Source organism: Haematobia irritans, chromosome 3, assembly GCF_050003625.1.
Source record: "Haematobia irritans isolate KBUSLIRL chromosome 3, ASM5000362v1, whole genome shotgun sequence".
In the NCBI taxonomy this organism is placed as follows: domain Eukaryota; kingdom Metazoa; phylum Arthropoda; class Insecta; order Diptera; family Muscidae; genus Haematobia; species Haematobia irritans.
Window position 1 is genome coordinate 223310570 of NC_134399.1, and position 24529 is coordinate 223335098.

The 24529-nt window shown below is 35.1% G+C and overlaps 1 protein-coding gene across 6 annotated transcripts in view; it reads left to right on the top strand.

The window, feature by feature from the left end:
- Positions 1-4257: 4257 nt before the first annotated feature.
- dlg1 (MAGUK family member discs large 1) overlaps positions 4258-24529 on the top strand; it is a 50246-nt gene continuing 29974 nt past the window's right edge. For 2 of the 6 annotated variants that reach the window (XM_075303180.1, XM_075303182.1), the window contains exons 1-10: positions 4258-5156; positions 12840-12863; positions 13165-13710; positions 13803-14157; positions 15169-15259; positions 18784-18997; positions 19062-19478; positions 21837-21939; positions 22646-22720; positions 23741-23785. In XM_075303180.1, the coding sequence (XP_075159295.1) occupies positions 5058-5156; positions 12840-12863; positions 13165-13710; positions 13803-14157; positions 15169-15259; positions 18784-18997; positions 19062-19478; positions 21837-21939; positions 22646-22720; positions 23741-23785 (1969 nt within the window). In that variant the 5' untranslated portion in view covers positions 4258-5057. The remainder of the gene's footprint in view (positions 5157-12839; positions 12864-13164; positions 13711-13802; positions 14158-15168; positions 15260-18783; positions 18998-19061; positions 19479-21836; positions 21940-22645; positions 22721-23740; positions 23786-24529) is intronic. The other 4 variants (XM_075303181.1, XM_075303183.1, XM_075303184.1 and 1 more) reach the window with 3 other exon arrangements.

Consider the following 24529-nt stretch of genomic DNA (forward strand, 5'->3'; position numbering starts at 1 on the left):
GATTTGCGATTCCGAATATCGGAACATGGGGGCATATGTTTCCCAAGTGTGTTATGTTCAGTTATAATGGCAATTAAAAGCCTCAATCCCTGTGTTCTCATCGCCATCAGAATTTCGCAATTCCTACGGTTCTTTTCGACTATGTCTACGCCATAGTTCATCATATTTCACATGAATCTTTTAAAGAAGACAACGGAGGAAAATGTCCGCAGTGACATTACTCGTTTCTCGAGCGCCCTCCTTAGCTAGTTCATCTTCTTCGTCATTGCCCATTATTCCACAGCACTGTTACATCCTGCTGTTCAGTGGTTACCTTAGACCATATGTCTGCATTTTGTCCAAGGCCTTTATGGCTGTTTCACTGTCGATGAAGAAGCTGATATCGCATTTCTAGAGAAAATTAAACATCCACACTTTGCCGTATGATTGAAAAAGGCTCGTTTTGGTGGCTTAAGGCTACCCTAGGAATTGCTCCTACCTTTGTAAAACTCCATTTGTTTCCCTCGGGTCTTTTTCAGAATTTGACGACATCTCTAGAAGGGGATGGTAATTTGATGGCATTTTGCATTTTGTACAAGGCCTTTATGGCTGTTTCACTATCGATGAAGAAGCTGACATCGCATTTCTAGAGAAAATTAAACATCCACACTCTGACGTATGATTGAAAAAGGCTCGTTTTGGTGGCTAAGGCTACCCTAGGAATTGCTGCTACCTTTGTAGAACTCCATTTGTTTCCCTCGGGTCTTTTTCAGAATTTGACAACATCCCTGGAAGGTGGATGGTAATTTGGTGACAAATGGTAATTTGGATGATTTCAAACCTACCTTAAATGGTTGCATACATGGTGTGACGAGCCGTTCTTCAACTAAAATAGGGCATCACAAGAAACAAATCTATAGGTTTCCTTCCGAAATCCCTCCCTCATGGCAAATTTGACATTTCGTTTACTGGCCTATAGGATTAAGCTATCAGACCTAAAGTTATTTTCGCAAATAAAATTTAGTTTTCTTTCCTTCATCAAAAATAATCACGAAAATAGTGAACATTTTGATTTTGTATTCCGAGTGGCTCATACTGCTTATTATTGGACGGATGTCGTCCTTTTAAAAGTCTTCAAGAACTCTATCGTCTATCAAGAACTCTTTTGTCTTCGTAGGCAATACAGTTCATAATATGAAATGACGCTAAAAAATTTACAATGCCATAATGTAGCAATGTGTATGTTTTAATATTTTTTAATATTTTTTTTAATTTATGTTATGTTTATATACTACATAATGCCAAAATGAATGCCAATTTTCTAATATAGTTTAAGTTCATGATTATACATTTATATTTACATATTTGTTGTTTATTACCAAACTTAAGTTCGTTCCTAACGTTCCTGAATCTTTGGAACGCTTGTGTTTTATTTATAAGTTTTTTTTATTTTATGCTTATGTTGCCAGAATTTACATTGTTTTTTTTAATTGCATGAAAATTATATTTTTATTTGATAATAAAGTTTTTTTTTCATTTAAAAATTGTTTTAATTTTTGTTTATTATATCCGTGCTATACTTTGATATCCAACGCCAAGGTTTGTATTTTATATCATAGATGTTTGTTTAGTTTATGCTTCTAACAATGTAAAATGCTAAAATCGAATACTATTACATCAATTAGGGAGAGTGGTATTATAATACACCTTTTTTTAAATCTGGATATAATATTTTTTATAAGCAATACCAGAGCATCTCATTAATGAAAATCCCGCATGTATAACCAGATTAAATTTTCATAAAGTACATCACTTTCCTCTAGTCACAGCTTTATTGCGAATAACTTACGTAATGTATCCATTTGATTTGTAAAGTGTTTGTTTAGGCAGAATATTGCCACAAAGTGCAATTATGGATTGAGTTGCAGATTTTATTTAAATATGAGGTATAATGATTGTGCATTTTTATATTTGGTCAAAATAAACCAGGTTTGCGTTTTCTCTTAAAGGTGGGTATTGAGTTCGAGTTCAGCCGCTAAAATCGCTAAAGTGAAAAATTAAATCAGTAAAAAAGGCATAAAATTATACATATTTGTTGCAAATTTTATTATAACTTGATGAGGAATAGTCGAAAGCTAATGTTCACAAAGCTTGTATTCCTTAGCGGCCAAACTCGAACTTAGTACCCACCTTTAGTCTCTAAGCAAATTCAAGTTTTAGTCTTAAAGCCAATTTGTCATCCTCCGATTAGTACTTAACCGGAGAATAGAAGACTGGTTTGTAAAATTCCCATATGTGATGTTATTTTAGTAAGGCTATTTGATCACAATTAAGTATTCAGAATAAATTCATATAGCTTTTCAATTAATTGAGGTAGGTCCTCCAAATTAAATTTTTCTTGGACCTCTCATTACCGTGCTACGATTGGTTCACATCGGTTAATAATTATTTATAGACTCCACTATATAAAACGATAAAGGACTAACATCTAATTTAGAAGGCAATGTGAAAAAGGTTTAAGATATGTTTCCTCCGGCAATTGTTACCACAACCGAAGTAATTCGATTGTGGATGACAGTCTTTAGTAGTGCTTTCTACGCAAACCAAGGTGGAGGGTACATAAGATTCGGCATGTTCGAACTTTCGGCCGTATTTATTTGTTTGTTTATACAACCGGTTATTTTTTTTTTGTATTATCTCCATATTTGCCTCGTTGGATATATAATATGAGAATTTCAACAAGTCGATATCCTGCCCAGAGAATGAAGCTGGCGGCGGGTGATACTAAATGTTTGCCTATGCCCATTATAAAATCAATTTGAAGTTATCCGAATGGCAATTAGATTAGTCGTACAACCAATCTTGCAAGCAAATTCTGAGCTAGATTTTTGCAAAACACGTTTATTTACACATTTTTTATTTATTTATTTATTCAAAAATTCTGTAATACAAAGCCAATAAAGGCCTATAAAAATATATTACATCATAACAAAAATACTGAGCAATCGATATAATGTAAACAAGTTAATACATTAAACTAAGAAGAAACTGATTTAATTGGCTCCCCAGCCGCAAGAGTATTAGCGATTATTCAAATAGCGATGGTCCCATATACAATGCAAGCCAGCATAAAATCAATAACTTAAAAATACATAGGAGTTCCATAGAATATACCAAGTGTGTATGCAATATATGAGATGTAAATCGTCCAAGAACCTTACAGTTTAGATTGCACTAGCCATATATTCCATGAGTTTGAGACGTAATGCGTTATTACAATGAGAAAAAATGCGTAGTTCTAGAGGCAATCAATTCCAACACCGAGCTATTCTAACCACAAAAGATCTAGCATAAATATTCTTTCTTATACGAGGAATAAATATCTGAACATTTCTAATAGAACGCGAAAAGGTAAAAACAGAAACCAAATCTAAAGGTCTAGAAGTGTGGATGATGTTATAAAACAATAGGAGATTGCGATAATCAACAAATATTCTAAACGAACATCCGAGAAATCGTACTACATATGCAGAAATGGAATTTCTACGCCTTACATTAAATACAAAGCGTACAATCACATTGCCAATGCGCCTCAACTTGGAAAAATGTTGCAAGATAGTTCCAGAAACAACTTCCAGTCCATATAATACTAGGGACATCAATAGAGCATGAGCCAATTTAATTTTAACCGCAAGAGGCAAAAATAAGTTGGTCCCATAAATCCTGCGCAATGTCCCCCAAACTCTACCTGATACGGAATCGATATGATTTTAAAAAGAAAGATCAGTATCAAGTATCACACCAACGATGTCTATCCACAATCTGTTTTTTCTGATTTAAAGCAATATTTTTGAATAATTGGCGGATAAATTTGAGTCGACATATTCGGCGGTGGTAGCGGTCCTGTATTGTGACTTGGTCATTCAGTTTCGTTATATCTACTCATTTAATTTTAATTTATTATTCTCAGGTTTTGTATTCTAATTGTTTTCGGAAAAAGTCTCGCTTGATTCTAAAGACAAAAACTTAAAACAAAACTATATTTGCTAAGTCATACGAATTTGTACAGAATTTCACTTAGGCACGTTGTTATCGTTTTGTCAGTTTCATTCAAAATATTGTCTAAAAGTCTAAACGCACCTTTAAAAAATACGGTCTGCTGTTTCATCTTCACTACCCTTGAATGGTTGTATTTTGTTAGTACGTTAGATTTGGCGATTTTAGCTGTGGAAGAAGTTGGCTACACTGCTGTAGTTGCCAAACTGGCAACACTCGATGTCAAACATCACTCATTGAAAAAGAATTGTGTGTGTTTCATTTCGTATATTTTAAACCGCTTGGGAAAAGATGAAATCCTGCTAAAAGAATATTTCCATGAATGGAATTTAAATAAATATTATGGCTTAATGTGATATAAATGAAATAATAGTGATGCGAGCAAAGAAAACATGCAAAATGGAGTTTCAATGACATTCGTCAAGTGTGTGGAACTAATGGGCCTTAATTTAAAGGGAAAGTGGTAGCCTATTTAGGCCTTAACAAAAACAACTCTTATGAGCATTAATAACATAAATTTTTTATCAAAAACAAAATAAATCCCTTGAAGCTTTTCTGCTAACTCAACAAGTACATTCACACGAAGGCCAACATTAAGAGAAACGCGAATTATCAAGAGAAAGAATCAACATTGCCTAAGTAATTGGGTGTGAGTTTGTGTGCGTGTGTATGTCGGTGTTGTGTTTATTTTATGGAATTTGACATCTTCGTTTACTCATTTGTTGTTAGTGTATTTTATTAAACGTTGCTCTCGCATCAGAATTAGAATCAAAAGTGAAAAAGAAAAAAATCTGTCCACTAAGTCATATATTCGCCTTCTTGTTGTTGTTATTACACCCATATTTTGCATATTTTCTCGAAAATATCGGGCGTGAGAAAGTTGCCTTGCTGCTTACAGTGGAAAAACCTTAAATATCTAAAAGGACGGACGTAACAACAGACACATCAACTACTAGTCATCGGATTGACTGACGCGACAACTCACACACCCAGTAAACCAAGCAGTAACAAACAATTCAAAGATGACCACCCGTAAAAAGAAAAGCAAGGATAGCGGAGGAGGCAGCGGAGGGGGAGGTGGCTTTATTAAAAAAGTGTCCTCCCTATTCAATTTGGACTCGGTAATTATGAGCTTGTGAACTGAACTGAAATTTTCGCCTGTACTTACACTTGTTTTTTTCCTGTTATTTTAATCCAAAATGCCAACAGTGGTAATGCTGAACCAGCGCACCATAGGCTATTTTTATATGTCCACTTTTCTACTCAATGATCGATGATGATAACATCATTTATTTATATGCCACCACAAACACCGTGTATCCGTGTACGATCTTCCAACGCCGCCGCAAGCGAGCAAAACACCCTGAAATAATTTGTGATTTGAGGGGCTTCCGGAGGAAGGGCTTCTTCTCTTTGCTTTATGATATGTGTATATTTTTCATCTAGATGTTAGATGTAGATTTGTGCGTTTCTAGTTTCGTTTCCTCTTCATTTGGATTTTCGTGAATTTTCTTACATTTTTCTTCATATTCTCGCTTGCTATCATAATTGTTCTTCTGCGTTCTCTTTTGCATAGGATGATTAGGAGGCCGTTTCATCCATTGTGACCATTTGCCAGTGTATTATTTTCATTAACTTTTCCTTTGTATCAAAACAGCTTGATGACAATAAGTAACAATCATCATCATAATGAGCATAATTACAATGGTCCCAAAATCTTATGATCGGATTGTTAGTAAAAATTTTAAATTTCAAATCCCGTTTCAGTTGCGGCTAAATATTTACAATGATCACTATTGCAATTTTTTCTATCTCAAATGATAAAAATTAAGAAGGACATTGACCCCTTGTGTTTATTTTGAGAAATCAAAGGTTCATATTATGAGTACAGAATCAGACTGCATTCATTTGTGGATAGTAATTAGAAATGCTTAATTATACTTTATAAAATAGGCTAATAGATATAAATGTATTCCGTTCGTATGTCTCAAGACTGATGCTTATGTTAAATTCAATGAAAATTCTCTATGCAGTAGTTTAGCCATTTGGATATTTGTTACTAAAGTAATGAGACATTTGCAGCCATCAAGGTATTGATATTACTGCGTGTTAGATATATAACTAAAGTTTCGAAATATGAAATCAAAATATGAAATTAAATCGTGAACATTTTCGTGCAATTATTTTGCATCAATGAACTTAATTTAATTTTTGGCGTTGAAGTCAAGTACCAGTCTTTATCGGTTTGGTTAATTCAACCAAGGTCGTTGTTTTCAACTCCAAGACGAATTTCGCGAAAGTCGTGGAAAATCAGTTCTTGTTCCGGACACCATTGATGCTGTGTGCCAACTGATAATGCAAGATCGTCGTGTGACCTATAGTGAGATCTAGATAACCTTCGATTTTAGTGGGACCAGCATACATTCAATACTGCATGAACATTTAACAGTCAACAAATTTGTTCGCGTTGGATCCCACACAATTTGTCAATCGCTCAAATAAAGGCTTGTGTCGATTGGTCGACAGAAATGCTCGAAAAATGCGATAGCGATACTTCGAAATACTTCATCGTTACTGGTTATGAATCGCGGATTTACGCGTTAAGTCCGAAAGCAAACAGCATTTCGACACCTGAAGAGGCGGCTGATGCGTTCAGAATGCATGATCCGGTGCTACCTCAATCAGAGTGGGAAAAGTGCTTCGACAATGGGTTCAACCGAATGTAAAAGTGTATAGATCTTTATGGGTAATATTTAGATATTCGATGATGAATATTTGTTCTCTAATCTAATCGAAATATAAAAGGCAAGACTCGTATATTATATATCGATTTCAAAATTCATAGGGAAAAATGACAAAAAAGCAGTACCATACCTTAGTTTTCTAAATATTCTTAGGTATAGCGATTTTGATTCTAATAAAAAGACCAATAGTTTTTAATCGAATGCAAAACATAAAATACCTTGTTGTAGTCAGAGAATGAAGCCGTCGAGTCGCGCCGATGATTTTAGCCGCCACCGACTAGTTTTTGCCATTCGAAGCCACCGCCGAATATGTCGACTCATCTCGACTCAAAATTAGACGACAATTAATAAAAATATTGATATAAATCAGAAAAATATTACTAATTATTGCATTTCTTTGTCAAAATGTTATAGTTTCCACCCAAAATCCGTCAGTATCAAGTTGCTATAATAATTTTACAAAAATTTAGCTCAGAAAATTATAATGAAATATAAATGTGATTGTAAGATTGGTTGTACAACTAATCTCATAACCATAGGTTAGGTTAAGGTTAGGTTAAAGTGGCAGCCCGATTAAGATTCAGGCTCACTTAGACTATTCAGTCCATTGTGATACCACATTAACTAAAAGTACCTATTACATATGGGCACTTCTAGTTTTAACCGCTGAACCTTCTTGATTATTTTTCTTTGTTGAACCAACCAGATTGTTCCAAAAACAGTAGCAGACTGCTTAAGTTAACGTTTTCCAGATCCGCCAGTAATCTGAAGCTATATGCTCCTAAAAGTTGCTTGCGCTTTACACAAAATGCAGGACACTCACACAAGAGGTGTTTAATTGATTCTTTTTCCTCCGCATCATGACAGCTCATACAATAGTCATTATACTTCGCGCCAATAGTTTTTGCAAAATCGCCTATCAGGCAGCGACCCGTTATAGCAGATATCAGGAGTGATATCTGACGTCTCGAGAACATTAGCATATCTAGTGTGCGGTTTAAGTTGAAATGGGGCCATATTTGCTTGGTGTCGTTACAACCCTTGCAATTCTCCCATCGAACATTTGCCATCATAACAGCCTTCTCACGTAGCATGAGCTTGCAGGTAGCTAGGGGCATACCAACAAATTCTAGTTCCCCTGGAATATGTAAGGTAGTCCCTAGCCTTGCCAACTCATCCGCTTCGCAGTTCCCCGGTATGTTCCTATGGCCAGGCACCCATATTAGGTGAATATTGTACTGCTCAGCCATCTCATTGAGAGATTTGCGGCAGTCGATGGCCGTTTTCGAGTTGAGGAACACAGAGTCCAAGGATTTTATTGCAGGTTGACTGTCTGAGTATATATTAATGCCCACATTTTTTGGAACATTACTTCTCAGCCAATTCGCCACCTCTCTTATTGCTAATATTTCAGCCTGAAAAACACTACAGTGATTAGGTAATCTTTTCGCTATTCGAAGTTCCAGATCATTAGAATATACTCCGAACCCCACTTGTCCATCCAATTTGGAGCCATCAGTGTAGAAATCTATATATTCTTTATTCCCCGGGGTCTGTGTGCACCACGCCTCACTGTTGGGGATTAGAGTCTCAAACTTCTTGTCGAAAAGTGGACTCGCCAAAGTGTAATCCACTACGTTAGGCACATCTGGCATTATTTTGAGGACAGAACTGTGACCGTAACCTTTTTCCGACCACAGCGATAGTTCGCGCAACCGCACAGCCGTTGTTGCAGCTGACTGTTTGGCCAAAATGTCTAAAGGCAATAGATGCAGCATGACATTAAGGGAATTTGTTCCTGTCTTGCTGAATGCGCCTGAAATACACAAACACGCCATACGCTGAACTTTATCTAAACCAGTCGGTTTCTGAAGTGCCGGCCACCAGACTACAACACCATATAGCATTATAGGTCTAACCACTGCCGTGTATAGCCAATGCACAATTTTTGGTTTTAGTCCCCACTTTTTTCCTATTGCCTTTTTGCACGAGTACAAAGCTACAGTTGCCTTCCTCGCCCTTTCTTCAATATTAAGCTTAAAGTTCAGCTTCCTGTCCAAAATAACGCCAAGGTATTTTGCACAATCACCAAAGGGAATTTCAATACCCCCTAAGGAAATAGGCCTAACCGTGGGAGTTTTGCGATCGTTGCAGTACATGACTAATTCTGTCTTTGCGGGATTTACCCCAAGACCATTGTCTTTCGCCCATTTTTCAGTCATCCGGAGGGCCCTCTGAATAATATCTCTGATTGTGGATGGGAATTTTCCCCTGACTGCCAGAGCTACATCATCTGCGTATGCCACCACTTTTATCCTTTCTTTTTCTAGAGTAACCAGAAGGCTATTTATAGCAACATTCCAAAGAAGAGGTGATAGAACTCCTCCTTGGGGAGTGCCTCTGTTCACATACTTTTGTATGTTTGCTTGTCCCAGTGTGGCTGAAATACGTCTCTTCATTAGCAGTTCGTCTAACAGCCTGAGTATACATGGATCAACATTCAGAGTTGTCAGTCCATTTAATATCGAGCTCGGATGGACATTATTGAACGCCCCTTCGATGTCTAGAAACGCCACGATTGTGTATTCTTTGACAGATAGTGAGCTTTCAATAAAGCTGACTAGTTCATGTAGTGCGGTCTCAGTAGACCTGCCCTTCGAGTATGCATGCTGTCGTTTCGAGAACAAACTTGAATCGATGCTAGTTCTAAGATAAATGTCTATCATCCTCTCCAGAGTCTTAAGTAGGAATGAGGATAAGCTGATTGGTCGGAAATCCTTCGCCCTCGAGTGAGAGGCTTTTCCCGCTTTAGGTATGAAGACGACTTTTGTTTCCCTCCACTTTCCTGGGATATATGATAAGTTGATACATCCTTTATATATCACCGACAACCAGGGGATAATTTTGTCAGTTACAGCTTGTAACTCCGCCGGAGTAATTCCATCAGGTCCGGGGGATTTGAATGGTCCAAAGCTATTTAGCGCCCATCTTATTCTAGTTTCCGATACAATTTCCTCGACAGGAAACGACCGCTGAGCAACTGTGGCACCGCCAGTACATGGTTCAACCGTCTGATTTCCAGGAAAATGTGTGTCCAATAGTACCTCCAGCGTCTCCTCACTGGACGTTGTCCAATTTCCCTCCGATGTTTTAATGAAACCTGGAGCGGAGTTGGTGGATGCTAGAACTTTCCGTAGTCTGGAAGCCTCGGACGTATTCTCAATACTGCTGCAATAGTCATTCCAAGAGTTATGCTGAGCCTTTCTCAGTTCTCGCTTGTATCCTCTCAGATTCCTCTTGTAAGCGTCCCAGTCCTCAGGGGCTCTGGTGGACTTTGCCTTGTTAAAGAGTTTCCTGCAGGATTTCCTCATATTACTTAATTCCGTAGACCACCATGGTGGTCGATGTTTCCCCCTTGGCTTTCCTCTAGGGCATGCAGCTTTCAGTGAGATGTTGAAGGCCTTAGTAATCCGCTCCACTGCGTGTTCGATATCTTGCACATTTCTCATATTTGTCTCTGTTATTTCCGGTATCATCATATTGAACGATTCCCTATACCTATTCCAGTCAGCTTTCCTAACATTTGGCGAAAATGTGGTCTTGGTGATATGAACATCAAATTTGAAACTGATGTAGCGATGATCTGAGAAGCTGTGTTCACTTAAAACCTGCCACTCAGATATCATTTCATTCAGTTCTTGCGAGGCCAAGGTGATGTCCAAAACCTCTTGCCTGTTTTTAGTGACAAAGGTTGGGGCATCTCCCTTGTTGCAAACTACCAGATTAGTACGCAAAATAAACTCTATTAGCGACTCTCCCCTTGCATTAGTATCACTACTTCCCCAAATACTATGATGCGCATTCGCATCGCATCCCATAATGAGTTTCGTCTTTGTTTTCAGTGACTCCTCAACTAAGGTCTTAACGGCACATGGAGGCATCTCCCTGTCATGTCCCATATAGACCGAAGATACCCAATATTTGCATTTGGCTATTTCTAAATTGGCAACGACAGTGTCTGCATTGCACATTGAAGGAAGCAGAAACAAGTTAAGCTCGTTTTTAGCAATTATACAGGCTCGAATTACATCATTACCAGTATACTGCAATAGTTTGAACCCCGGAGTACTTAATTCACATATTTTGTTTCTATAAACATATGGTTCTTGAATAAGAACTATGTCTATGTCCCCTTTCATCAGGAGAACTTTTAAGGCAGCACATGCAGCCTTACAATGATGAAGATTTATCTGGAGGATCCGTAGGACCATCGAGATTTTCAACAACCGTCACATCAGCCGCTTCAATCGAGTCATCAAGAATGTCCTCTTCAGAGATATCGGTGACTCTCGCAATAACCATAGGTTCGACTTTGGTGAGTTCTGAGGCAATAGAAGCCTCCTCACGCATACGGTATCTATCCATGTCTTCAACTTTGGTATCTCCCTCGACTTCGCAAGAGGATCCGCTTACTTCTGATTCAGACAGGGGCTTGTCCATTTCTGAATCCTTTAGCTGATCGTTTTTATACACCTTCATTTGGATATAATGAAAGCCATAACATACACGGCCCTGGGACTTTGCCAGATGTGGCAAAGACTGAGTGTTCAATATAAACACTACATGCCGTCTTGGTCCATCCACTTCATCCAAACGGCCAACCTTCCAATCAGCTGTTGGAAGATCTGGATTGCATCGTTTCAGTCTATTTAAAATAGATTCAGGGTCAGAAGGGTTTGCAGGTATCCAGGCATGTGCTCTAGGTCTAGCCGGTATGTCTTTCTTCTCGACTAACTCTAGAGCAGCTCCTTCCCAAACTTCACCAATTAGTATCAGAGCAGCTTTAAAACATTCTATAGACCTCTGGTCCTCAAATGCGACTAGCTTAAATCGTCCTTGATACCAACCAGCCTCTTGGTGTCGAGGATCTGGGCCGGGAAACTTTTCCAGCACCTGTGAGTAGACGACAGACAGAGCATTCTCAATTTCCCCCCATTTTTGCTTTGGAACCATACCGTCCAATGCTCCTTTATTAATGATAGCCATCACAAGGCTATCTTTAGCAACTGAGGCAAACGATCTTTGATCCCTTTTGGAGGATGGCAGCTCATCCGGCGATCGTTCCCTTTTTCCAGTCTCAAGAATTCCTTGAGCCCATTTTAAGGAATCGCTTTGTTTAGCCGACAGCGTGCTTGGGTCGACTGATCCTAACTTCTTTAGGATAAACAAAGCATTTCTGCGTTCCTTGAATCTCTTTCGTGAGGGATTACCTCCTTTTGATGTCGTTACCTTAGAAAAAGTTCGACTTGTCAGAGTGTCGCCACCTGTCGACCCGTCTACAGGTCGACTAATTGGGCCTAACTCTTGGTCATTGCCCAGATTTATAACCCCAGTCGATACCCGTCCACTGGGCCCTGAAGTTAGCAACCCAGTGGATGACTTGGAATTTCGCTGCATGGTGGCTTAATATCCCACCACACTTGAAATTCGTAGTAGGTACCTATTACGATGAGTTTATCCGCTATTGAAAAACACGTCCGTTCCGTTCGACGGTTGAATAGAGAACTTCTCATAACCATTCGGATAACTTAAAATTTATTTTATAAAGGGTAATTTTCCGACGTCGAAAAGACAAATTTATATCCGCTTAGCCGTCAAGCCACCGCATCCGGAGGCAAAAAATTAGTGTCACCCGCCGCCGACAAAAATGGGTCGGCTTTATAGTTAGATCTGCGAAATGTATTTGATAGCCGACAATAGTGAACATCGTATCATTACATATTCTATTTTTCTGATAGAGGGAGAGATAGATTATAGCCCATCGATACTACTTTAAATAAACGGAATTATGTTATCGTGGTAAAAATGATAACTCATTATTTGAAATATTGCTACTTTGCTTTTGGCTTGTCAACGTAGCGCCCTAAACAATTACATACATTTGCAAAGTATCTTAATTTTTTAAAATTTATCTTAACATTGCGATCCTTTTAGATATGTTTGAGTTTTTTATTTTTAATTTGTGTTTATTTACGTTTTTGTTGTAATTTCATGTTACAGGCACATCGGGCATCTTCGAATAAGGTAAGAGTGGTTCAATATTTTTTTTTGCCAAGAGTAATTCGTCATAACGGGTTGGACGATGTAACCGACCATTCATTACATAGTTACATAGAATATGTGTTTTTATAGCCATAATAATTGTTCGTTTTGTCCCTTAAATTGATTTGTTATAACATAATGTCCATTTGCGCTAATCATTCGTTGCTGTTGAATACAAGTTTTAGCTTCTACAATTTTCTAATCAATAATATTTGTGTGTATATGTGTTGACTTCAATCCATAATATATCAAATGTTAATTTGTATCTCCTATATGTTTTCAGGTAAATGGAGATGACAGTTGGATGTACGAGGATATAACGTTGGAACGTGGCAATTCCGGTTTAGGCTTCTCGATAGCCGGCGGTACCGATAATCCACACATTGGCACCGATACTTCAATATATATTACAAAATTAATACCTGGTGGCGCGGCCTCGGCCGATGGGCGTTTGGGGGTTAACGATATTATTGTATCGGTTAATGAAGTTTCTGTGGTCGATGTCCCACATGCTGCAGCCGTGGAGGCTCTAAAAAAGGCTGGCAATGTAGTCAAACTACATGTGAAGAGAAAACGCACTGGCGGTGGTACTGTAATAGATGGTCCGGCTACCTCGGCACAGGTGGAGGATACTGGTCCCAAAATCTTAGATATTGATCTAGTTAAAGGTAATAAGGGGCTTGGTTTCTCCATTGCCGGTGGTATCGGTAATCAGCATATACCTGGTGACAATGGCATCTATGTTACCAAAATCATGGATGGTGGAGCGGCTGCAGTTGATGGCCGTTTATCAATTGGAGATAAGTTGATTGCAGTAAAAGCAAATGGGGTAAGATAAATTTGAAAATTTAAAAGAATACAACGACACACATTGCATGCAATTAAATTAAAATTAAATCTCCAACACTTTTCTTTATGCAGGTGGATAAAAATCTAGAAAATGTCACACATGAACAGGCCGTGGCCACTTTAAAGTCTGTGGTCGATAAAGTCACTCTGGTAGTGGGCAAAACAGCACACAGTATACCAGCCTCGGGACATCATGTTAATCAAGTGAATTCGCATTCTACAGGTGCGATAAATACAATAGGACAAACAGTTGTTGATTATGCTCGCTCATCTTCCACCACACCATACACGAACAACAACAACACAAACGCTATGCCAACAGCAACAACAGCTACAATTAACAATAGCAATCAGCACCACCATGCATCTTCCCCAGCCGTTGCTGAAACAATTCCATCTACATCTCGATCCCAGTCACCTTTGCCTCGTAAGCTTTTTTTGATTGAATCTGTCGTATTGATTTTTATTTTCCATTTTTAATTTCCATACTTTCTATTGGGTGTCGTCAAAAACAAAATAGCCCTTTTTTAAGTTTCAAAATCTTTTTTATCTCACCTACGCTGGCCTATCTATCAAATCTATAACCATAGCCCCCCCCCCCCTCTATCACTTATCACCCATCCACATTCCCCTCTCCCCGAAAAACTATCACAATACAAATCAAAAAAAGAAAAATCATCATCGCTACACTTGTATGCTTGTGGAAATGAAGAGTAACAAACAATCAAACTTACTTTTATTCTTAAGTAGTAGAGTATTTATTGATTTATTCATTTAATTCTTCTTTCATATAAGAGTCATAATTAATTAACTTGCATGTTGAATGGAAATTATTCAAAATGAGGTTTGCCAATAACCTTGTTCTTGTGCGCTCGCTCTACTCTCTCGCGCGATGGAGAAAAGAACCCTTGGTTCTATAACTCTGTTTTTTTTTTTTTTTGCTATTGCACCTGCTGCTGCACGTTTTGTGGTCTTTCGAATTAATTTGATTTACATACGTAATTTTTTGCTAACGATTTTTTTTTCAAATACTACTTGCAACATTGAATTTGTTTTTTGTGTGTGTACTGCGTGTGTTAAGTGTTTGCATGTCGGCTGCAATAACTACGGCTGCATACAAGAGTGGTGTGTTATATTTTTTTTCCTTTTCTTTCCTTTCTACTACTACTACTGTATCAAACTCTCAAATTCTATTTCAAAGAACGAAAAAAACGAAATTTGAACAAAAAAATATCCTCACAAACTGGCTTTCGAAAAACCAACCAACCACTACAACAAATATGAAAAAAATCCGATATAACCTTCGCTTCGAATGCCACTAATATGTAATCTTTGTTTTTCTTATATTTCCTTTTTCCCATAATATTTGGGTTTTTTCGTACGCTTTTTATTTGATTTTATTTTGTACACAAAACAAAACTAAAAAACGTACTTATAGAACAACCAGGATCTAGGTACGCCTCATCGAATGTTTTGGCCACAGTGCCTCCAGGCACGCCGCGAGCTGTTAGCACCGAGGACATCACTAGGTGAGTGTATATGTAATTCTAATTAGAAAATTAAAATCGTGACTAAAATCTATTTAACGCGAGTATGATAAAGGTGTGTTAGCTTTTGCCGCCATGTGCGTGTGTGTTGATGACCTAAACAGCTATGATGCTACAACGAAGGAATATTAGCCTTATCACAATTCTACTATTTTTTTATAGTTGCTTAATAAAAATGTATTTTTTATATTGGGTCATATAGCGCCACCAATTTGTAAAGTGGTATAAAGTAAATGAATTTGAGTACACAAAAGCCAAAAGGGCCTTTTGACTACTTTGAAGTCGTCGGAGCTCAACTTTGTTTTGACTTGTTTGTGATAATTTCTCATAATTCTACTATTAGTAGAAATGTAAACATGTATTTATTATATTAGAATATATGGCTTAAACAATTTTTAAAGTGGTATAAAGTGAATGAATTTGACCACATAAAAGTTGAATGGCTTTTTGACTACTTGAGAGTCGTCAGGGTGCAACAATGTTTTAGCTATTTTGTTTTGTTTTATTTTTCCAGGGAGCTTCATTTCATAATAATTAATTTTGCAATTTTACAAAAAAAAAAATAATAATAAAATGGCATATAGTCGAGGTTAAAGAGATTGAAAGAAAATCAATTTTTTAAAATTCTAGAAAAGCCGGCTTTTTGGTTCTGACTTCAATCCCTAATTGGCATAATCCGTTCACATGTATATTTTGAGAGACTTTGAATGACATTTAACATTTTCAACATTTTGCTCCGCAAGCCAAATCTGAGCCTCGGTTTATATGGGGGCTATGTTAGGTTAGTTGGCAGATGTATTGGGCTCACTTAGACTATTCAGTCCATTGTGATACCACATTGGTGAACTTCTCTCTTATCACTGAGTGCTGCCCGATTCCATGTTAAGCTCATTGACAAGGGAACTCATTTTTATAGCCGAGTCCGAACGGCGTTCCACATTGCAGTGAAACCACTTAGAGAAGCTTTGAAACTCTCAGAAATGTCACCAGCATTACTGAGGTGGGATAATCCACCGCTGAAAAACTTTTTTTGGTGTTCGGTCGAAGCAGGAATCGAACCCACGACCTTGTGCATGCAAGGCGGGCATGCTAACCATTGCACCATGGTGGCTCTATGGGGGCTATACGGGCATGCTAACCATTGCACCATGGGGGCTATACGTAAAAGTTGTCCGATATGGCCCATTTGCAATACCATCTGACCTACATCAATAACAACTACTTGTGCCAAGTTTCAAGTCGATAGCTTGTTTCGTTCGGAAGTTAGCGTGATTTCAACAGACGGACTGACGGACATGACCCAGAATATATATACTTTATGGGGCCTTAGAACAATATTTCGATGTGTTACAAACGGAATGACAAAGTTAATATACCCCCATCCTATGGTGGAGGGTATAAAAATGGTGTATAGTCGACATTAAAGGGATTGAAAGAAAACCAACTTTTCAAAATTCTAAAAAAGTCGAACGATCGGCATTTTGATTCTGATTTCAATCCCTAATTGGCATAATCCGTTCATAGCTCAGTTTATAGTTTGAGATACTTTGAAAGGAATATAACATTTTCAACACAAACTTTTTGGCCGCGGCCAAACCGATTGTCTTGGCCGTGTAAAGACGTCTCAGTTATATAACAATTAACCAAAGCAATTAATTCAATAGAGTTTGGCTAGAACATCATTGAGTCTAAAAGATCTGCCTCCATCTGCTTCCTTCTAAATCAATCGAAATTTAAATAGACTCAACCCAAATGTTTTTGGAAAGTATAATCCAGGAAGGCAAGTTCGACTATACTACGCTGTACATCATGTATATAAACCAAACCTATCGCAGAATCAATAGGCCTTTGAAATGTTAATTTTTTAATCGTGTTGAAGCATTCAGTCACCTTTCCCAGAGAATATACTAGTTTTGCCAGGCTGACAATGGATATAAATAGCTATATCGCTATAGCTATAGGAGCTATATCGAAATCTGTATCAATTTAAAGTAAATTTCATAGTTATGGCTAGTATCTTAAGTCTATTATGTTTGCAAATTTTTTTATTTAAGTAGCCTTATACTACTGTTGACAATACTTTGTTCATAATTTTTAAATTCTTTATTCTGAAAAAAAAAAATACAACGAAATCCGCGCAAAATTTAAATCAAAATTTGCAGGGATTTCGTTTAATCGGTAACCGCTAAAAGGACGCGGTCTGAGCCATTTTGTTGCAAACATATGTACGAGGGTTGTCTTTTATATTTCAGAATTAGCGAACAAAAAGAATATTAATCACAGCTTATTTGTTTTTCAAAATATTCCCCATTTGACGTTCAAATGTGCATGCAATATTGAACGTATGCTGGTCCTATTAATGCCTAAAGTTGTCTTAATCTCACCATAGGTCATTGCCCAATCTCGAAATATAAAAGGCAACCCTCGTAATAATTTATAATAGCATGTGTCACAGTAGTGCAATAACGTCGCATATATTTTTTTATGTAGGTACCGATATCTTATCCAAAGCGAACTTTTGCCTCAAATATTAATCAATGTAAAGGAATTGATATCGGCATGACTTGAATATTCTATTGTATAAAAATCATGAAAAATGCGTGTATATGTGTGGGAATTTGTATAATTCGCAAAATTTTGAAAATTTTAGTTGTTATGTCGTTTTGTCCATCACATATCACATTATATGTATATCTATAATTAAGATACTGTAGTAATACAATTAAAATAACTTTCTGCTACCATATGGAATGTCATGGTTTTATTTAAGATAGATTAGAAAGAGATAAGAGCCATTTTAGATATGTTAGCCCATCTTTCAGAGCTACGGATACCATTTGTTCTGCGAATAGTTTACGCAGTTTGTGATACATAAACTCGTATATGTATCCGGAGGCACGTGCAAATATTCATCGAAATTTTCTGCATTATTTATACATTCAACTGTTGGCAGTTGGATATTGAACATTCGCACGAAAAGCAGTCCGAAAAAAATAGTCTACGCTTATTTGTTGATAATTAAAAATGTCAATATTTTGGCTAACTATCAAGAATCTTCTGTGTTAAACAACAATACTCAACGCACACCCGTTTCACCCAATCAACTCAACGGCTTAGGCCAAGCCAGATGAGTGAGACATATTCAACATCCACAATGAGCTGTCTTCAATTACAATTACTAAATTTAGATGAACGTATAGCAATTTTACGTAAACCTTTATTATGGTCAGCCTGCGATGAGCTCCAAAAATGCAAACAACAGTCGACAACAATAGGCACAGGGACAGCAACAGCAACATCATCATCAACAACTACAAACACAACATACATACGATCCGCCACCGAACGAGTAATGGTGGCGGTGAATAATCTACGTGATCGTCATAAGAAAAATATCAAGTGATGTGTTTATTATTCATTACATACCTATACTATATTGTTGTTAACGCAATTTCTTCTCTACAATAATCAATAGCTAATGGCAAATTTGCAATGACTTCTTTCAGGGAATCACGTACAATTACAATACAAAAAGGTCCTCAAGGTTTGGGTTTTAATATTGTTGGTGGTGAAGATGGCCAAGGAATTTATGTATCATTTGTTTTGGCTGGTGGTCCTGCCGATTTGGGTGGAGAACTTAAACGTGGTGATCAATTGTTAAGCTGCAATGATGTGGATTTAAGGAATGCTACCCATGAAGAAGCTGCATTGGCACTTAAGGTAAACATTTATATTTGAAAAACATTTTTATATCTTAAATATGAATTATTTGTTTCTATTATAGAAATCTGGAGGCATTGTAACATTGGTAGCCCAATATAGACCAGAAGACTATAATCGTTTTGAAGCTCGCATACAAGAGTTAAAGCAACAAGCTGCCTTATCTGCTGGCAGTACCGGCACACTGCTGCGCACCACTCAAAAACGTTCTTTATATGTACGTGCCCTGTTCGATTATGATCCAAATCGTGATGATGGTCTACCATCGAGGGGTTTACCCTTCAGACATGGTGATATATTACATGTTACAAATGCATCTGATGATGAATGGTGGCAAGCACGTCGTGTTTTGGGCGATAATGAGGATGATCAAATTGGTATTGTACCATCCAAAAGACGTTGGGAGAGAAAGATGAGAGCTCGAGATCGTAGTGTTAAATTTCAAGGTCAAGCAGTTAGTGCAAATAATAATATAGATAAGGTAAGTCAACAAAATACGAAAAATAACAATTACCACAATATTATGAAATAATATTTGGAAATTTACGAAAGTATTAGAACAGCATACTCTTAACTATTTTCTATAGACAATTTTGTCAAAATTTTATTTCTATGGAAAATTTTTGTCCAAATTTTTTTCTATAGAAAATTTTGCCAAAAATTTTATTTCTACCGCAAATTTTTGTCTAAACTTTTTTTCTATAGAAAATTTTGTCAAAATTTTATTTCTATGGAAAATTTTTGTCGAAATGTTATTTCTATGGAAAATTTTGTCAAAATTTTATTTCTATAGAAAATTTTGTAAAAATTTTATTTCTATAGAAAATTTTGTCCAAATTTTATTTCTATAGACATTTTTGTCAAAATTTTATTTCTATAGAAAATTTTGTCAAAATTTTATTTCTATTGAAAATTTTGTCAAAATTTTCTTTCTATAGAAAATTTTGTCAAATTTTATTTCTATGGAAAATTTTGTCAAAATTTTATTTCTATAGAAAATTTTGTCAAAATTTTATTTCTATAGAAAATTTTGTCAAAATTTTATTTCTATAGAAAATTTTGTCAAAATTTTATTTCTATGGAAAATTTTTGTCAAAATTTTATTTCTATAGAAAATTTTGTCAAAATTTTGTCAAAATTTTATTTCTATAGAAAATTTTGCCAAATTTTAATTCTATAGAAAATTTTGTCAAAATTTTATTTCTATTTTTAAATTTTATTTCTTTAGAAAATTTTGTTAAAATTTTATTTCTATAGAAAATTTCGTCTAAGTTTTATTGCTATAGAAAATTTTGTCAAAATTTGTTTTTTATAGAAAATTTTGTCAAAATTTAATTTCTATAGAAATTGTGTCAAAATTTTATTTCTATAGAATATTTTGTCAAAATTTTATTTCTATAGAATATTTTGTCAAAATTTTATTTCTATAGAAAATTTTGTCAAACTTTTATTTCTATAGAAAATTTGGTCAAAATTTTATTTCTATGGAAAATTTTGTCAAATTTTTATTTCTATAGAAAATTTTGTCAAATTTTTATTTCTATTGAAAATTTTTGTCAAAATTTTATTTCTATAGAAAATTTTGTCAAAATTTTATTTCTATAGAGAATTTTGTCAAAATTTTATTTCTATAGAAAATTTTTTCAATATTTTATTTCAAAATTTTATTTCTATAGACAATTTTGTCGAAACTTTATTTGTATAGAAAATTTTTTCAAAATTTTATTTCTATAGAAAATTTTGTCAAAATTTTATTTCTATAGAATATTTTGTCAAAATTTTATTTCTATAGAAAATTTTGTCAAAACTTTATTTCAATAGAAAATTGAAGTTGCAGAAAAACATTTTCCAAAATCCAACCAACATGCAGATGGATCACACAAACAAGGATCAAAGTATCACGTGAATGAATCTAAAACGAAACATGCTGTGCATGAGTGAGAGCGAGAAACAAAATCTGTTTGTGAATTTGCTAACTCGCACGATGTAATTCACATTCTCGAGCAAACTCACTTTCACTATTAAATTTATTTCACAATCACGATTTCAATTACGCTAATGATTTTAACCATAATAACGATTTCGATCACCCTATCGATTTTATTCATGATCACGATTGTAATCACTTCTCAAAAGTACAATGGTACTACAATGAACTATTTGGTACAATTGGTCTAAATGTCTGTTCAATGTGAATCTGACAATAAAATATAACATTTTGGAATATTAAATGCAAACTGCATATTTAAAATATTCAAGACATCAAATAGGGAATCGGCATAGACCAATTTTGCTATATCCTGAAAGAGACAAAAAATATATTTAAGATTTTATGAAGCTCTCTATTGAACTTTAGTCTTGATATTAAGGTCATATTGAAACTTCTGCCAGGCTATGGACAACTCTTGCCTGAAAAATTGTTTATTTCCAATATTGAATGCTTTATTCCCAATTTTTGAGCCAAAATTGCATGTGTTGTGGTATTTCAAGAATCGCTCGTGTTTAAATCCCCAATTTTGTAACGTGTTTGAGTGAAAATTTTCATACGAAAATATTATGATTGACAAAAACACATTGGAAGGAAACATATTTTGAATTTTTACACGCGCAACAACTTTACAAATAACACCTTCGTTGATAAATAATTATTATTTTTTCAGTTACTATATATTAAAATCCATTATTTTTGGGGAACGTATCTAAAATTACCTCTGCCGAGTTTTTGGTCCTATTGACTTCTTTTTATGGCATTCGTATTAGTTTAGTGCCTTTTTTAAATTAAAAACTACTTAAACACATTGAAATAGATTTTATGAAAATTTTTCTCTCTCCATTGCAGCAATCAACGCTCGATAGAAAAAAGAAAAATTTTACATTTTCGCGCAAATTTCCTTTTATGAAGAGCCGTGATGAAAGAAATGAAGATGGAAGTGATCAAGAGCGTAAGTATTTACTCGATAGAGATCAACAAGAATTACCAAAATGACAAGAAAAAAAAACAAATTTAACTACCGTAAAACGATGGAAAATATTGAATTGAAAGCAGTAATGCAGACACATTTGATTAATCCTTTACCAAGATATATTTCTTTTGCACACAAGAAACAAATTAATGAGATTCAGTTCAACTAAATTTCTGTCTATTCTGTCGATTGTATTTTTTTATTTGTTTTATGTTTAATATCTATGTTTTTTTTTTAATTTTTTTCTTTTATGTTGAATTATGTGTAACATCTTAAAACAAAAAAAAAACAAACAAAATGTCCCGTGATTTTTTGCACCAATACCACCATTAAAAACAACGAACAACAACGAATACTACCCTCCTACAAATGACAATCAATGACTACTACATATTCACTCCATTCCAATATATTTTTTTACATCTGTTCGACCTTCACAATTGTTTGTGATGATATCCTACGTCCGTCCTCTTCTATGTGTTTACGTTAATTATGGTCATCTCATCTCAAAAATCTATTGTCCATCGACGATTCTACGCGCCATCCCACTTTCCCCATGGTAAATGGGTGTCTGTATATATGTGTCAATATGTGTGTATCTCGAACGTTTGGGGGCAAATAATAATAATAACGAAAATGAAATGAACCCCCAACCCAACCCAACCATACCTTTACAATACAAAAGCCAATGGAATTGCCGCCAGCAATAGTGAACTTGATGTTAATCATTTAAACAACAACGATTCCACCGAACCTCAGCGTAAGTTGCTAATAAGTCTTGTTTTTTATACACCTAATCTAGTATGTAAATATGTACATTTTTATCTATAAGTAAACACAAAGGACACGAAACTGCAATGTTCTTGAATTTTGGAGATTTTGTGGAAAAGGGGAATGCGGGATACATGTATTTTGTGGATATAATGAGGTTGTTCTTAACACACAAAAGGATATGGGCTATACAATATATAAATGAATTTATAATTCTTTAAGAAAGAGTGGTACTCTCGGAGGATCTTCTTTTTTTTTCTTTTGCATGAGCCAATTGTAGAAAATAACATTCAATACTTGTTCAGGCTTATTCTAGAAGGCACTCTTCTTTCATTTCGATTTGATATCATCGCTAATACAAACTGGCCTTGTTATGACACACAATACCACCACTCACCATTTCATCACCACTAGAACTAGAATTCACTTTGGACTGTCAGCCAAAAACAACACAAAATAATCAATGCGTAGTCTTATGAACCATATTATTTTCATTTTCTTAATTTTTTAGATTTCATTTCAAGTAGTAGAACTTCTATTTTCATTTTCCCCCCTTACTTTCATATCATTTCTTTTGTTAGAAGAGATTAAACAAATATTTATATTTGCTAAAATGTGCTCTTAAAACGGTTTGTTTCCTGTCAAACAACGAAATGCAAGTTCATATACTTATCATTTTCTTTTCTATCTCCATGGAACCAACATATATATATATAGAGAATATCAAGCAAATCAATCTATTAATTATAAAAAGGATACTGTAGACTGCTTTCGTATTTGAGAAAAACAACAACAACAGATCATTAAAAAAGAACTCATCGTCTCCATCATCATAAACGATACCCATTCATTTGATTTATAAGGAAATATTAAAATCAAAATCCAAAACATAATTCTTATGAATTTCGTTTCCTTGCCCAATCTCTTGATAACCCCACTACTGAAATATCCAATATCATATCAACTCTGTCTTTTCTCTTTTTTCTTCTTAATTCTTTCGATATTTCAGCTTTTATGCTATGCTACACACAAGATGATGCCAATGCTGAAGGAGGTATGTAAAAAAAATAAAACATATAAAAAACTCCAATTTTCCATCGACCCCCCCAAAAAAGATCTACTGTCTTCTTTCTTATGTCTATCTCTCTCTGTCCATATAAATATATCTTCTATTCTTATCTTAATATTGATATACCAATATATACTACGTACTTTAATTATTATATTATAATAATATTTTGGATTATTTAATACGTATTAACATTAATATTCCTATGTTATAGGAAGTAAAATATGATAGATGATTATTTTTTTTTTAATTTTCTCAAGTAGTTTATATTTTAATTTTGTTTTTAACTTATGATTTTTCTTTTCTTCTTTTTTTTTCATTAATCATTGACAAATGAATAACTCATATTATTTACATTGTTCTATATTATCAATGTAATTTTATACCTTCCTCCCACACAGTATTAGTTCTACCAAATACCGCTATTATTACTACCTCTATCTCAACTGCTGTTTAATCTTAAATCACGCAGACTTAACTTCAGCTTTAACCTCAAAATACAATGCGAAATTTAGTTTGTTTTGTTTATAATTTTGTTTTTTTCTGATGAGAAATATATATAAAAGAATATATTGGTCCTTCCTTCCTATTGTTGCGAGTCATCTGTCATATATGTATTCACCTTGTAGCTGGTAGAAACAGAATTTGTCTTAAAATTAGTTGTCAAGCTTAAATGTAGACTTTCCATTCAGAATCAAAAATGTTGACATATCGAACTTTGTGGATTTA